Below are 15,657 nucleotides of genomic sequence, written 5' to 3'. Positions count from 1 at the left end.
TTTTGGTTACCTTTTGCCATGTCAGTGTTGCGAATACATATCCGACGTGAGGGGTGGTGAATAAAATATATTGATGGGTTTCGCTTGCTTATTGTTGGGGTGGCGGGCGAAACACATACAAAGAGTGTATGTGTGGCATCGTGGGGATTTAAAAATCATTCGGCGTCTTCGATTGGTTCGATTGTTTCAAATGGGCGTGGTATTCTGCGTGAATGCCGTTCTCTTATTGGCTTGATTTCGAGCTCATGTTAAACAACCAGAAAAAAAAGCTAGATTTGGAACTTGGGTAACATATCAGTTGATGAGCGTTAGAAAGTTCACAATAAAATATTGTACATATAATTTTTTTAAAAAGATTAATTCATTCATCTTCCACTCCGCTTATCCTCACTAGGGTCGCTGGCGTGCTGGAGCCTAACCCTGTTATCGTAAGGTGCAAGGCGGGGTACACCCTGAACTGATCGCCAGCCAATCGCAGGACACAAACAAACAACCATTCGCACTCACATTCTTCAATTAATGCAAGTTTTGGCGATGTGGGAGGAAACCGGAGTGCCTGGAGAAAACCCACGCAGGCACGGGGAGAACACGCAAACTCCACAAAGGCGGGGCCAGGGATTGAACCCCGGTCCTCAGAACTGTGAGGTAAATGTGCTAACCAGTTGGTCACTGTAGCGCCTTTTTTAAAGATGATACATAAAAACATATTTATAAAAATATAACTTTTTTTTTTTAATTATTTCAATAATGGAAGGTTACTGTGCAAAGGCGGAAATGAACAAATAATTATAAATACCAAACGTAAACGACTATCAATTTATATGAAAACTAAAAAGATCACCCGAAACGCTACAAGCATCCATAGCGATTTCAAACAGAGTCGTTCTCGGGAGCGGCCTGGACTAGGAGGCCTTCTTTGAACAGTCTCTTCCTCTCCAAGTTCTCGTTGGCTCTCCTGCGTTTGTCTTGTTTCTTGGCCTCCGCCTCCTTCTTCTTAACCAGGATGTCGCTGCGCTCTCCTTTATAGAAAACGTCCAGTTTTTGCTGCATTATCTCCCGCGCTCGCTTCCGATTGATGTCCACCGACCTGGTTTGATGGCACTGCAAGGACAAGTCGTGAACAGGGAAACACAGTCAAAAACTCAACAAATTGGGAATTATCCTCGATAATTCAGGCAACTGTTCCAGAATCGGAATCAGGGATATAGCGAACACCCGCTATGTTGTGAATCATTATTCACTCATTTGCTATAGAACAGATTTTTAAGCAAGCGTTTTTAGATGAAGCAGTTGTTTGAAGGTTCCTAATTACCCTAACATCTGTGGTAAATTGTGTTAGCCAATCTATGGCGTTTTGCATTACATGTTAGCATCAAGCTACTTCGACAGATTTTTTTTAGACAAAATGTTAGTAGTTTGGTTGAACATTTTGGTGTTTAAATATAGGTTTGATTCTCATTTGCTTTATGTCAGTTTTACAGTTAACTTCAACTGGGGGGGGTGGGGGTGGGGGGTGACAAACAGCTTGAAGCAAACATGCTGGGCCTCTTTGAAGAAATGCAAACAAGAGAGAACACGCACTCTCAGCCCCATTAGGCCCCGCCTCTTAAAGGCACATGCACAAAAAGTATTTCCCATACATGTTGTGCTTGCAATTTGTTTTTCTGTGTTAAAATACGTTTAGAATGTATTTAAATTGTGTTTCTTAAAAGGTTTGGAAGTATTTTGAGTTACAAGGGTTCATCACAGAACAAATGAACATGTAAGTCAAGGCACCACTGTACATAAAGATTCCAATTAAAATAAATTGTGTATTTAATTAACTGGCGAAATGTATTAATCATGTTTTTGTATACGTTAAATTACATAATTAAATCCAAATAAACAAACATATATAAAAATACAAATACAGGTAGTGAATGAAAACTAGTTTACGCTACACTAGTGATGACTTTACGAACAACACTTAACCTTGACAACAATCCCAGAGGGGATATGCTTGAGCACCACGCAGTTGCTGGTCTTGTTGGTGGCCTGTCCCCCGGGTCCAGAGCCCCGCACGAACTGCTCTTCCAGCTCGTCTTCCTCCAGGGGGACCAGGGGGACCAGGTGTTTCTTTCCGGCGACCGCGACCCGGGTAGGTCCACTCTGAGCCGGCTTCAACACTGAAGAGACACCGGAGGAGTTGTGACGCGTCACGCCACTCGCGAGGCTGTTGTATACGCAGCGAAAGAACGAGGAAAGCCTCGACATACTTAAAGTACGTAGAAAGAAGAAATATAATATTTAAATATGAGCGATCTCATATTAATTATATATATATTTTTTAGATTATGTTGACACTTGGATACAGTCCGTCTATCTTCTTCTACGCTTCAAATTCACACAGCCAGCTGTTCTTCTTCGCGGAATAAAAACGTTTTGCAGACTGTCGCCCCCTTTTGTCAACTGTTTTAACTGCAATCTGTTGGCCACAAGTAAGGAAATGTGACTTCACTGGAGGAAAAATTTAACAATAGGTATTTTTGTTATCACGAACCAAATTATAAATACAATTAAATACAAAATATATTATATACCTATTCATAAAAATTGTGAAATTAAATTCGTAAAATAAAACACCGTTTACCCTTAAAAGGGCCAAATAACCAAAACCTTCAAAAAGATCAGTCCAAAATATTGTACATATTAATAAATAATGGAGCGTTACTAATATTTTTGTCGTATTGTATATGTTTCTCATGAAAACAAATGCATACCACACCTTAAAGAATAAAATCGTAATATTATGAGAATATTTTGGGAATTTTACAAGGAAAGGTTGTAGTTTTACAAGAACAATTTGTATTAAAATGTTCTGACATTGTGAGAATATTTATGTAATTTTACAAGAATACAAACGCAAAGAAAAAAGTTGTAGTAATAGAATATTTGTCATTTTATAGTACTGCAGTCATTACATTGCCCGGAAATTTTGTTTTCTGAAAATAAATACCACACTTCAAAGGAAAAAAAGTTGTAATATTATGTTTCCTTGTAACATTACAAAATAATTTTAATAATATTGGAATATTTCTATAATCATACAAATAAAACTTTAAGAATATTTGTGTGATTTTACCAGGGGAAAATGTGCAATTTATGTAAGGACCTACCAGGGGAAAATGTGCAATTTTAGGTAAATACCTACCACACTTCAATCAAAAAAGTTAACATTGTGAGAATATTTGTTGAATAAATTGTAATTAGAATACAAATATTATAATATTTCTGAATAATTTTACGAGGAAAAATAAAAATTTTCGGAGAGTAAAATCATAACACTGACTGATAATGTCATTTTATGAAAATAAATACATTAATTCATTCATCCGTTTTATTTCTTTCCAATTTTTACTTCAAAACGTAATTTTTGAGTAGTTGTAACTGTCATCGACTATTTTATCAATTTCTGAAAATAAATACCATACTTCAAAGAAAAAAAGTTGTAATATTAAAAATATTTTGCCATTTTAAAAGGTAAAGCATAAATATTTGTGGATTTTTGTTTCTTTTAGCGATTTTTAGGAACGTACCTACCACATTTTCAACTATAAAAACTGTAGAATGGATATTTGTGACATTTTATGAGGAAAAAATGGTAATTGAAATAAAGATACCACACTACAGAGAAAAAAATGAATAGTATTAGAATATTTTGTCGTTTCACCAGGGAAAAGTTGAAGTTGGAACATTACCAGGAAATGTTGTCAGTTTATAAAAATAAATACCACACTTCAACGAAAATAAGTATTTTAATTTAAATTACAATATAAATGTCTGTTTTATAGTTTTGTAGAAAACCAACACAGTGTATCCTGTCATTTCCCCTGGTAGACTAAAAATAGTCTATCAGGAAACCCCATCTAGGCCACAGAAAAAGACAATCTTTCCAGGACCGCTCTCCGATGACATCTTTTTTATTTTTTAAATATGTATATTTAAAACTTTTTACAAACGGAAAAACAGAATATATGTGCATGACTGAGTGGGGGCGGGGGGAGGCTACAGGGAGAAGAGATAGCAAGGGTGGAGGACTTTAAATACTTGGGGTCAACAGTCCAGAGCAATGGTGAGTGTGGGAAGGAAGTGAAGAAACGGGTCCAAGCAGGTTGGAACGGGTGGAGGAAGGTGTCAGGTGTGTTATGTGACAGAAGAGTCTCTGCTAGGATGAAGGGCAAAGTTTATAAGATAGTGGTGAGGCCAGCCATGATGTAAGGAAAATGGATGGATGGATGACCCACTCTAAAACTAACTGAATTTGAAAAACAACAAATCCAAACTAAACAAAACCCAAAACTTAAAGTAATTTGAAAAAAAAAAAAAACAACTTGTAACCTTGGTGGACAGGCACTCCCTCCAGAAAGAAAACGAATGTATTTGTAAGAGTAAATTGTTAAGGCCTTGAAAACCGTCAAAACAGCCTTGCAAATTACAACACTTTTGATCGGTCGTGTAATCTGCATGTGCCCAGCAGAGGGAGACATTGTGCTTGCTTAAGACGAGCCAAGTCAAGCTTTTCCAAAAAGACAAACACCGGAAGTTTCACAACTTCAAAAGTATCATTAAATTGAACGCAGCACCGTATATAATATCGCGCAAAGGATGGTAAGCAAGCTTTATAGTCAGAGTTAGGGTTTCAAAGTAGGGTTTTAAAAATAGAACGGTTTCCATGGCTCGGATTTCAAGTTGGGGTTTCTACCCTGCAGTTTGGGTTTGTCGTTAGGGTTTCAAGTCTGGTGGTGGCTTTTGTGTTTGTGTGTGTTGACCTGCTGGAAACCCTTTACCCTTAATCCCTGGTCATCCCTCCTTTCTTCCATTAGTCCTTCTTTCTTTCCTTAATTCCTGCCTTCCTTCCTTCCATTCTGCCTGTACTGAGTCCCCCCTCCTTCCTAGCGTCTTTAAGTGCTTCATCTTTCTTACTTGTATTCTTTTCTCCCTTCCCTTCTTTTCTCCTTCCAGCTTTTCTTAATTCCTACATGCTTCCTTCCTCTATTATTCCTCGCTTCCCTCCTTCCTAGTTTCCTTAATTCCTTCAACCCGTTTACCTTCCTTCTTTATTTCCTACTATCCTTCATCCTTCCTATATCCCTTCCTTCTATTCCTTCCTTGCTTAATTCCTTTGTTCCTTCTTTACATCCATCTATCCTCCTCTCCTACTTCTTTCCTTAATTCCTTCATCCTTCCTACACTGTACTCCCTCAATTCCTTTGTCCTTTTCCCGTCATCCTTCTTTCCATCCTTTCTTTCTTCCTCGCAGCCCTCCAACCTTCCTCTCCTCCATTCCTTTCTCCCTTTCTTAATTCCTTCAACCTTCCTTCACGTGACCATCACTCCTCATCCATTCCTTCCTCCCTTCATCCCTTCAGTCTCTCCTCACATGTTTCGTTCATCCTTCCTCCCTTACTTCCTTCGTCCTTCTTCCTCCCTTACATCACTCCTACCCACCTTCCTCCCTTCTCCGGGGCTCTTACCTTTCTCCTCCCCGCCTTCCTTCTTGAATTTCTTCATCCTTTCCTCCTCCCTCAATCCCTTTGTTTCCTTCCTTCACTCCTACATTCTCGGATGCTTCCTTCCCTCCCTTCCTTATTTACATCATCCTTCCTTCCTTCAGCATTCCTCCCAACCTGTCTATCCTTCCTTTGCTGATATCCTTACTTCATTCTTTCCATCCCTCCTCCCTTTCTTGCTTCCTTCGTCTTTCCTTTCCTCCTTCCTTACCCCTACCTGCCTACCTTCCTTTCATGGCTACTCCCTGCTTTCCTTCTTGAATTTCTTCATCCTTTCCTGCTCTCTGAATGTATTTGTCCTCCCTTCCCCCCACTCGTCCTCCCTTAATTCCACTGTGCTTCCTTCCTTCAGCATCTTTCTTTCCTTCCTGCCTTCCTTACGAGTTACTTCCAAAGCGTGTGGCGTACCGTAGTTGCATAGCTTTTATTTCGAAAGGTTGACCGGACACCCATTGGTGTATCGTGTGACTGCGGCCTATGACGCGTCTCGGTGTGACGTGCTGCTGAGGGACTGTGAAGTCTCGCAACGCTTCAGACTTGCAGAGTGACAACTTCACGATGGCGGTGGCGGCGCCTCGTCTTTTTCCTCTTCCCCGCCGTCGTCGCCGCCGCCGGTCGGCTTGAGCCTTCCCTCCCCCGGGCACACGTCCCGGCCCCCGGAGCCTCCGACTCCCGTCAAACGCGACGTATTCCAGGGCGTTTTTATTTTGTTGTGTACGTCGCCCGTGTGCTAACTTTACCCTTTTTTTTTTTTTTTTTCCGGGGTGTTTTTCGGCCGCTCCCATTGCCAAATATGCGAGCGTGAATGGCAACATACCTCAGTGGAGAGGGCCGGGGTACGGCGTAAATACACGCCGAGGATGTGCCGCTGACGACGGCAATGATGTTTGTGGTCGCGTCATCTGTACAAAGCGTCGTCGTCAAGGAAATCGGGACTTTTTCTTTTTTTGGGCGGGGGTACACTCGTTTCCCCCTCATGGACCACACCGGGTGGGCGGCCGCCGCTGACTCCCGCTGACACCGGAGAGGACCCCACCCGCCGCCCGCTCCACCAGGTGGCTCAACTAGGCTTCCTCGTTCCCAATGCCGAGGTACATAGCAGGTATGTGATGAGAATTTTTGTCATGGCTGCTATGTTGCTAGGTAACTATGTGCCTGGTTGAAAACGCACTCTGTTTCTTTCTTTCTTTTTTCAAATTTGTTTCCGGAGACGATAACTTTTTTTTTTTTTTTTTTTTAACCTGCTTCCTTCCGCCATGTTCGTCCTCATGCTGTGTCAGCTAGTTGGCTTCAACCACAAAACAGGAAATGCTCATGTTGTCAATCATTTTCAGCTTTTACTGACTAGCAGAGCCGGCCCACGCCTCCATTGGGGGCCCCAAACCAAATCTTGTTTTCTGGCCCACTATTTCTGTCAATAATGTTCATTATTGATCATTCGTACACTCCCACATAATCTCATTCGGCTACAAGAGTGGACTGGAGTTGATTTACAGAACGTTGCAAGTTAAACACTGAATGTAATCTTGGTCTACTAAACGTAATAAAAAATAATGACGTATACTTGCGTGCATTGAAATACGAGTGACCAGACATGAATTTCTCTTGATACGAGTCATTGTTTGGCTGATTTTTGTATTTGTTGCTTTGACTTGGGAGCAACGATTTGAGATATGAACCCTGTATGGTGGCAGTGAACTAACTCACTTGACAACAAGCAGCAATTTGGCGGGAAGTGAACAATTCTTCAAAAAAAGAATTTCAACTCCCAGTTAAAACCAGTTTGTTTTGTTTAAAAAAATCGTTTTCACCTCAGTCGCTACGAGAGGAAATGACACAAAGCTGATTCAGCCAATCAGCTTCTCTAACATCTTACTGTATTTTTCAATATTTCATTTTTGAAATATTTAATGTCTACTGTAGACATTCCCGTGTTGGCTGACTTGGTGGCACGCTGAAAACGATCTACTGGAAATGATGCATTTTACAGAGTAGTTGGTGCAGTACGGTCCCTTGTCTCCTGTCTGTAAAAAGCCAACTTAACATATTTAGTTTTTTCAGCAGAAAATAATCATAGAATATTTAATGCGTAAACAAAAAATAATTGCCGCAAACAAAACACAACATGTCACTCTGATTTGATGTCAATTGAATATGCTCACATCTTTCTGAGGACCCCTTACCTGCCTGAGCCTCTTACCTGCCAATTTTCTGAGTCTCTCCCAATGATACCAGGAGCTAAATTGTCGGGGGCTTTATACCCCTGGTAGGGTAACCCATGGCAAATAGGTCCTAGGTGAGGGACCTGACAAGGGACCCCTTATGATGAGAAAACATTTTGGATCACATTTTCCCTCGCCCAGATGCGGGTAACCGGGACCCGCCTTCGGATCCACCAGGCCTGAAGGTAGCCGGGCCTGCACCACTGGGACCCAGCTGGGCACAGCCCAAAGAAGCAGCATAGGTCTCCCTTCCCATGGGCTCACCCCTGTGTGTGTGTGTGTGGGGGGGGGGGGGTCGTGTGCAGTGGTAGCTGGTTGGCTGGAGAAGGCTGGGGCTTGGCGGTCCGATCCCCGGCGACAGTGCTCACTCTGGAGTTGGAGCTTCAATCGTGTCCCTCGGGGAGTCCTGTCGAGGGTGCTCCAGAAATATAGGGTACTTGACCCCCACTAATAAGGACTGTTGACCAGTGTGAGAGTTTGGTCCGCATTGCCGGCAGAAAGTTGGATTCGTTTCCAGTGAGGTTTGGACTCCGCCAAGCCTGCTCTTTGTCACAGAGTCTGTTTATTACACAAGACGAGAATATTTTAGCTTGTAAGTCATAATAAATACAGCGGTACCTTCATTTATGAGTTTTGTGAGTTATTAGTCATTGCTTGGTCGAATATTTGCCAAAATTTGGGGTACGATCGAGCTTCAGATACACTTGAATGAAGTCAAATTTTTTTTTTGCAATTGAGGTACTTTAATGCCCTGGCATGTGGGCAAGGAGCGCCACAGTCACTGAGGCACTTTCAGCCGTTTATTGAATGGGACAAACAGCCTAAAACGCAAATCCAAACTGAGATCACTCACAAGGAGCTGCTGTAGGCCACAACTCACACCCAGACACTCACACGCAGACTAAGCAGCCAGCTGGACTCCAGCATCTGATGTCATTCAAAGGGCGGAAACCTAAATTCACAGCAATATTTAGGCCTGATTCTTAAGACTTTTGTAATTAAATTTCTTATACAATTTCCATCCATATGAATAAAACTTTTAACATGACCAGGCCAATAAACTATATGTGCTGCATACATCGATCATTTTACAGTTGAGAGTATCTGAGTCCCAGGATGCACATGTCACGGAAACAATGAGTCCCAGCCCGGGAAAAATGAGTCCCTGCAATTTAGCATCAGTAATCCTCCGCTATATCACGGTTCTTGCTTCGTGGTCCCGCTATATTGTACATTTTTATTACAGTTATTACTCGTTTTTTTAATACTGCATGTACAATATTTTCGTGTTATCCGTTATCTGGGATCTGTATAGTATTGCAGATGTTTTTACGCCACTGATTTAAAGATGATAGATCATAATAATGCAACTATATCCTTTTTAAGAAAAAAAAATCACTTTTAATTGTAATTCTAACAATAATGAACATTGACATTGCCATGTAGAACAATAAATATGTTAGATAAAAAAATAAATAAAACAGACTCAGGCTCTGTTCACAAAAATTGGACTTAAATAAATATTAAACATTTGGCACAGAGGTATAAACAGTTATTAATGCCTTAACAGGCAATATACTGCCAATCAAGTTTTAAATTAGTCTCTCTAGAGACCTGTCTCATAAAAAAAAAAAAAAAAAAAAAAACTAAAATGAAAATATACGTCGGATTTCCAGCACCACGCTTGAGTACTAAGCCATAGCGCTGCCTCCTAAGACGCAGATTGATCTTACTTTATGCGTCCCAGCTAATTTTTGTGCATCTTAGATGCGGGACGCACATCAAACGAGATCCCTGTGCATATTTCCTCGTCGAAAGCACGCCCGTGACCCTCATGAGGAAAAGCGGTACAGAAAATGGATGCATGGATAATGGAAATGAAACAACTAAGACTGAGCGTTATTTAATTCAACTAATAAACACGTTTTGAATTTAAAAAATGACAGATTTATGTATTCTCATGAATGCATTATCATTATATATTTAACCAATACATATCTGTGGCTATAACTATTTACAAATGCAGCTCGACATGGTGGGAAAATCCTTCTCTTCAATTTCAAATGCCGTTGACAAACCAGTTGCATTACCGCCACCTACCGGAAATCTGTATATACACCTAATGGAAAGCCATTTCATACATTTACATAATGGAAAGCCATTTTATACATTTTATACATACATTTTATACATTTAAAAAAAAAAAAAAAAAGGACGTGAATGATTGTGATTCAGTTACTCTACTAGTCAGAAAATCAGAAATAATTTTTATGTCTAAAATAAAAGCAGATTTTTGCAAATGTCCTGTTTTGATTAAACACAAAGCACATTTTTTTTTTTTTGATGAAGGGACTTTTTGTAACTAGGGTACAATTAGTCTGTATTCATGGAGGACTACAGAAATCGGAGAATGTTTACTGTTGAGAGGCTGACATTCCGATGATTTGGACAATTAGTCCAAGTTAAACAAGGTCTCGAAACGATTAATTGATTATCAAAATAGTTGTTGATTAATATGTTAATGATAATTGATTGGTTGTCAATTAATTGATTAGTTGTTGCACCTCTACATTGGAATATTTTTCTTTATTAAACACGCGTAACCTTTTTTTTTTTGTTTTTGTTTTTTTAGGCTGGGCCAGAGTATTCATATTTTGATTCCTTTATGAGGAAAATTGATTCATTAAACAAGTAAATTAAGTCGCAAGCTTGGTCACGGAACAAATTAAACTCATAAATTAAGGTACCCTTGGCATAGTCTGTATCTTTTGACTTAAATACAGAAATTGAATCAGTACTTCAACTTTTACCAGTCTTTTATTTAAGTACTACAGATTGTAAATACTTTTGCCGAGTATTAGGTACACACTGGGAAGCAGGGCTGCACAATAAATCGATTTTAGAGATTAATTTGAGATTTCCTTTTTTGAATTGCTATTTTCTTTACTAAAAACAAACAACATTTCTTTGGGGGGGCATTTTGACTTCATTTAATGGGGATGGTATTATTTGATATCGGAGTAAACTGAGTTACGAGCTTGGTCACGGAACGAATTAAAAGCCAATGTAGCACTGTATTCAAGTAAAGTACAGACAGGTGTAAAATGTACTGAAGCGCAGTAACAAAGCATTTGTACTCTGTTACTTCTCGTCACTGCCTAATGTATTCACCTGACTCGGCAGGCATGATGTGGCATGTGACCCTCTGCTGTTATGTCAATATGAAGTTAGTTATTTCCAGATACATCAGGACAAGATGGGACTCGCACTTGCACGAATCAAGAAATGCCGCCTGTCGAGATGATCATGTTATCTGCGCCCATCCCGCCGGAACGTGTCGAGTCCCGCGTGACGGTTGCAAAAGGACGCGATCTGGACACGGTGATGGGATTTCAATTTGATTATTTCTGACGTCCACTGAGGATATTGAACGGGACATCATTATGAACCTTTCAAATGCCTTTTATGTTGTAAATATGCTTTTTGTTTGTCTAACCAGTTCATAGAGTGGGGCGTGCCACTTTCGCCTGAGGAGCTCCACACACATACACGCATGCACGAACCCGCGCACACACACACACATCAATGCAAACACAAAAATCTTTTAATTAAGCCACCGCCATGGCAGATTTATTATTAATCCTTAGAGGTCAAATGAGATTCATTTGTCTGAAAAGTTGCAATATTGTGAGAATATCTTTGTAATTTTTGGATAAAAAGTTCTTATTTTATGAGAAAAAATACGACACTTTAAACATTTCAATATTACGGAAGTGCTGTTGTAATTTTACGATGGAAATAGTCTGAAAAAATGTTATGAAAATAAATACCAAAATCTGCGTTATAAAGAGCCCATCTAAAAAAAAAAAATTACGTATAGGTTTAGCCATCCTGCCCACGTTTAACACATTTAAACTTATTAACACACACTTAAATAAAGTATTCCTTAGCGGCTGTTATCAGTCTCTCGCTGTCAAGAAATGAGAGAATATCGTGTAACATCACTTTGAGGAAATGAAAAGAAGACTCTCTCGCACAGTTCTCTAAGTAAGAGCCAAAGTATGCTTGCTTCAAGCTGTTTGTTACGGTAAGAATGATGTATAAAATAGAATAAAATTTCATATTGTGTACATAACAAAATGTTCAACCAAACCATATAATTTAATCTCAATGACATCAGCGACACACTGAAAGAATGTCTCAATTCTTGGCCATTTTGAAGCCTGATTACACATACTTACCGATTATTATGACTTTTTAAAAAAAATTATTTATTTATTTTTTTAATAAATATTATGCTTTTTTTTTTTTTTTTTTTTTTATTCATTCATCGATTGTCAAGCCGGTTAACAAAACTCTTTTCTGTGATGTGTCAAATTTATGAGACATTTTTTTGGTGTGTTTGGTTCTAGTTTAACATATTGCCCATACAGTTAATAATTGAACTGTGGATAAAAAATAAATCAAAATATAATGCGGTGGCAAATGTTATTGGCCAGCTTCCAACTGTATACGGTGGAAAAAAGACGCCTTCACGTTATCTTGGGCCTTGTAGTGTAATTAGTCTTTTTGCTGTTATTGTTTTGACCCCCCCTTCATAGCTAATAAGCTCTGCAGGCAGAGAGTACGCCTTCTTTGCGTCACTTGTTTGACAGCCAATAGATTTTTATTGGTGCTGACAGCACTGCGGGGCACTTTAACAAGTTTTATCCTCAAATAGAGCCCACCTGCTTGCAAGACAGCAGCGACACGGAGGCAGTATTTTGGTCACCTTTTACGGAGTGTTGTGCTTGCAGCGTTGAAGCAAGAAAAGCCAAAAGTTAAACCATATGCGCACGAAGGTGATATTTTTTTTTTGAAACATTCTAAACTGTGTAAAAAGAAGTGAGCTGCATTTTAAAGCAATAAAAGTCAAATTGAAAGTTTTGTTTCCTTGAAGACTAAATTGAATCATTATTGGATGTGTGCAGAAATGATATGTGGAGAATTTTGCGGGGGAAACAAATGATTTATTCTCTTTTGAAAAAAGGGCTCTAACATAAGGAAATATGGAAAAAGTGAAGCACTGTAAATACTGTGCATCCGGTAAGTATTCACAGCGCTTCACTGTTTGAATATGAATACTAGGGCGCAAACGATTAATCTAACAATTGTCTTACTTACCCCAAAGCTTCGTAGGGATCATTTTTCTACACGGACTAATGTTCCTGCAAGTGTTCGCAGTGTTGAACTTTTTGAACGTGAATAGTGGGGCTGAAATGATTGGGCACTCTCATTCCCTCACTCTGTCACCCACAAGTTCGGGCCCCACCTTGCAAAGTCACACACATTCAGAGTCACAGATATTATAGTGTGGAATGTGAGGATGACGACCCCAAGTGGACAATAATAAAAACTGCACCTCCTGCACATTATGTTTTTTAACAATACAAAATCATTTTTTTGATGAGATCATCAGTCGAATGATTGATTCTAAAAAAGATTCTATAACTGCAGTGCTAGCCGCTAACGGAATGTAATGGAGTGTGGTGTCGAATTTGGAGAGGAAAAAATGAATCTATTTTTGAAAAGGGCTGTAACCTGAACTGTGTAAATGTAAAGCACCATTTTGCACCTATTTGCAACAAGAGCTGGCTGATTATCCATTTGTTTTAAGTCGAGGCTCATTTTGACACCGTTTGAAATAATGTGGGAAGTGGAACCTGCGTCACGTCTCCTGCATTTTCTTTTATAGAACCCCCACCCTCATCCTGTGTCCTCATTGTACGTATATGCATGTTGTGAAGGGAGGGACTGGTGTTTCCTCCTCGTTCATTTGCCTTTTGTGTGTGTGCACGTGAGGGGGAGTTCAGAGGTCATCAACGGACGACTGTGTTTGTTTCCGTCAGACAAAGTCTGACATCCTGTTAGATGAAGGATTGGCTCATCAAACAACTACATAGCTTTGTCTTGGGAATCTCTGTTCATCTTAATGCTGTCGCACAATGGTAAATGTCCTAGAAGGGCCTATGAATAGCATTGATGTTGTGGTATTAAAGGATATTTGAACACAAAGGGTGGAGCAACACGTAGGTAAACAACATAACCATACCCACAGGTATATGTTTTTGTCTCTTGCGAAAAATGAAACGCAAAATGCTATAGACGGGCTAATGGCAATTTCCGTAGATGTTAAGGTAACTATAAACCGTCAAACGGCTGCGTCGTAGCGGGAGTGTGAATGACGATAGAGCGCGGGTTCACTGTCTGCGTGGCATAATAATTCACACTGGTTTCCTAAAAAGAAGACAAACTATTGATGTTGTGCTTTCCTCAAAAGAAAAGCGCTGCCCCTTCATTGTTTTTGGTCCTGTAAGTATCATCCAGAAGGAAAGTGCTCCCCACGCTTCCTCTTCTTTTCCTCTGGACACCTGACTTTGACGGTAACTATAAATAAGACCAGCTTCCCCCTCCCCTGCCCTCCTCCCCATGGTGCCCCCCTTCACGTCGCATTCTTCTCACAGACGTTTTGGGGAAGTCCATGTTACTTTTGTGTAAGGTTTTCAGACAAAGCTGTTCAAAGTCTAGCATACGTGTATGTGTTATATCCAGTATGCGTGTGTGTTTGTGTTAGAGCAGTACCTGGATTTATTGGGTTTGTGCTTGCTTTGATAAGGAAAGGTGATAAAGTCTTGTTTTTCCACAGAAAAGGAGAACATGACCTCGACGAAAGAAAGGGACAAATGGCCTTTTATGGGCCGCGAGAGTGAGAGAGATGCTGTGTTCAGAATTCACTCAGTCCCTAAGCCCTAATTACTATATAGGGATTTTATATAGTGGACTTTGTAATGACCTAGATTGTTCCTATAAAAATCCCTATATAGTGATTAGGGGGTAGGGAATAAGTGATTGATTCCAAACCCAGCAAAGGTTTTCATATACTGGACTACATAGTTCACTCACCATTCATATGAAAAATTGTTTTGCAACCAGTCAATTACTTTATTGCTGCGGCATAATTACAACATGGTTGATCAGTGTCGACGTTCCGTAATACATATTCAACAAATAAATCAAGTATAACAACATCACAGTGGTGCGTTCAAATATGGGTGACTCGACTTACGAGTTTTTTAAGATGTGAGCCGTCTGGATGATTTTTTTTTGATTTGACTAGCGAGCAAACATTTTAGATATGAGTGCTGTAGCTGGCAGTGAACTTACAACAAGCAGCAGTTTGGAGGAACAATTGTTCAAAAAAGAAACTTCAACCTGTTTATTGTCGCTCCCAGTGGAAGTTTACGAGCAAACTAAACATTAAAGGTCTTTAATGTTTTTTTATTCCATATTTGGCTACGACTGCCCCCTTTCCTCTGATTGGTTGCCTCCGTGTGGAAGACCCACTTGTGAGAGGAGAGCACACCTGTTTGTTGTTTTGACGGCCCTTGCTCGGGAGGCGGAGATTTTCGCAAGTGACGTAGATAAACTCCAGAAATTCAAATGACCTGATTTCAGGCCTCTCGGTAGAAAAATGTCTGGAACTCAGGAATGCCTGGATGATTGTAACTCATATTTCACATGTTTACGGAGAAACCATAGACTCAATATTACATCCCAAATACTAGAAAAAGTTGGTTTGGTAAAATTTGGCACCTTCAAGCAGCGGCCATTTGAAGACAAATGTAGACAGACAATATAAAAGAACACTCACTTGGATATTATATACAATGAACTAATCATGATGCTGAAACCTTGTAATTCTTTACCTTATAATTAGTCATGTTAATACTATATGTTTTATATAGTGCATTATTATAGAGTGCTATTTTCCCTATTAAAAAACAATTTTTGGGGGAGGGTGGGATAGACACAGCTGCAGGTGCACTTTCAATCACTTTCTTGAACAA

At 39.7% G+C, this 15,657-nt stretch overlaps 2 protein-coding genes across 8 annotated transcripts in view; one reads left to right on the top strand and one right to left on the bottom strand.

Moving 5' to 3' along the window:
• Nucleotides 1–862: 862 nt before the first annotated feature.
• Nucleotides 863–2,409, bottom strand: mtrfr (mitochondrial translation release factor in rescue). The gene is made up of 2 exons (XM_061672409.1): nt 1,972–2,409; nt 863–1,101 (listed from the first exon to the last, which is right to left on the bottom strand). Exons 1-2 carry the CDS (start codon nt 2,251–2,253, stop codon nt 871–873), a joined length of 513 nt encoding a protein of 170 aa, XP_061528393.1. The 5' UTR covers nt 2,254–2,409; the 3' UTR covers nt 863–870.
• Nucleotides 2,410–6,031: 3,622 nt separating this feature from the next.
• Nucleotides 6,032–15,657, top strand: part of LOC133400122 (membrane-associated phosphatidylinositol transfer protein 2-like) — a 70,665-nt gene continuing 61,039 nt past the window's right edge. For 3 of the 7 annotated variants that reach the window (XM_061672396.1, XM_061672397.1, XM_061672400.1), the window contains exon 1: nt 6,034–6,651. The gene's annotated coding sequence lies outside the window, so the exon portion shown is untranslated. Of the gene's footprint in view, nt 6,652–15,657 lie in introns of all 7 variants that reach the window. The other 4 variants (XM_061672402.1, XM_061672401.1, XM_061672395.1 and 1 more) reach the window with 3 other exon arrangements.

The sequence above is a fragment of the Phycodurus eques genome, chromosome 3, assembly GCF_024500275.1.
Source record: "Phycodurus eques isolate BA_2022a chromosome 3, UOR_Pequ_1.1, whole genome shotgun sequence".
In the NCBI taxonomy this organism is placed as follows: domain Eukaryota; kingdom Metazoa; phylum Chordata; class Actinopteri; order Syngnathiformes; family Syngnathidae; genus Phycodurus; species Phycodurus eques.
This window is presented reverse-complemented; position numbering and strand designations above follow the sequence as displayed.

What these genes read in the sequence shown, in the direction of transcription:
- mtrfr (XM_061672409.1), bottom strand. Translation starts at nt 2,253, where the DNA reads ATGTCGAGGCTTTCCTCGTTCTTTCGCTGCGTATACAACAGCCTCGCG. An exon ending in CCTCTGGGATTGTTGTCAAG is followed by an intron (nt 1,102 to 1,971) that starts GTTAAGTGTTGT and finishes TTGTCCTTGCAG; the next exon opens with TGCCATCAAACCAGGTCGGT.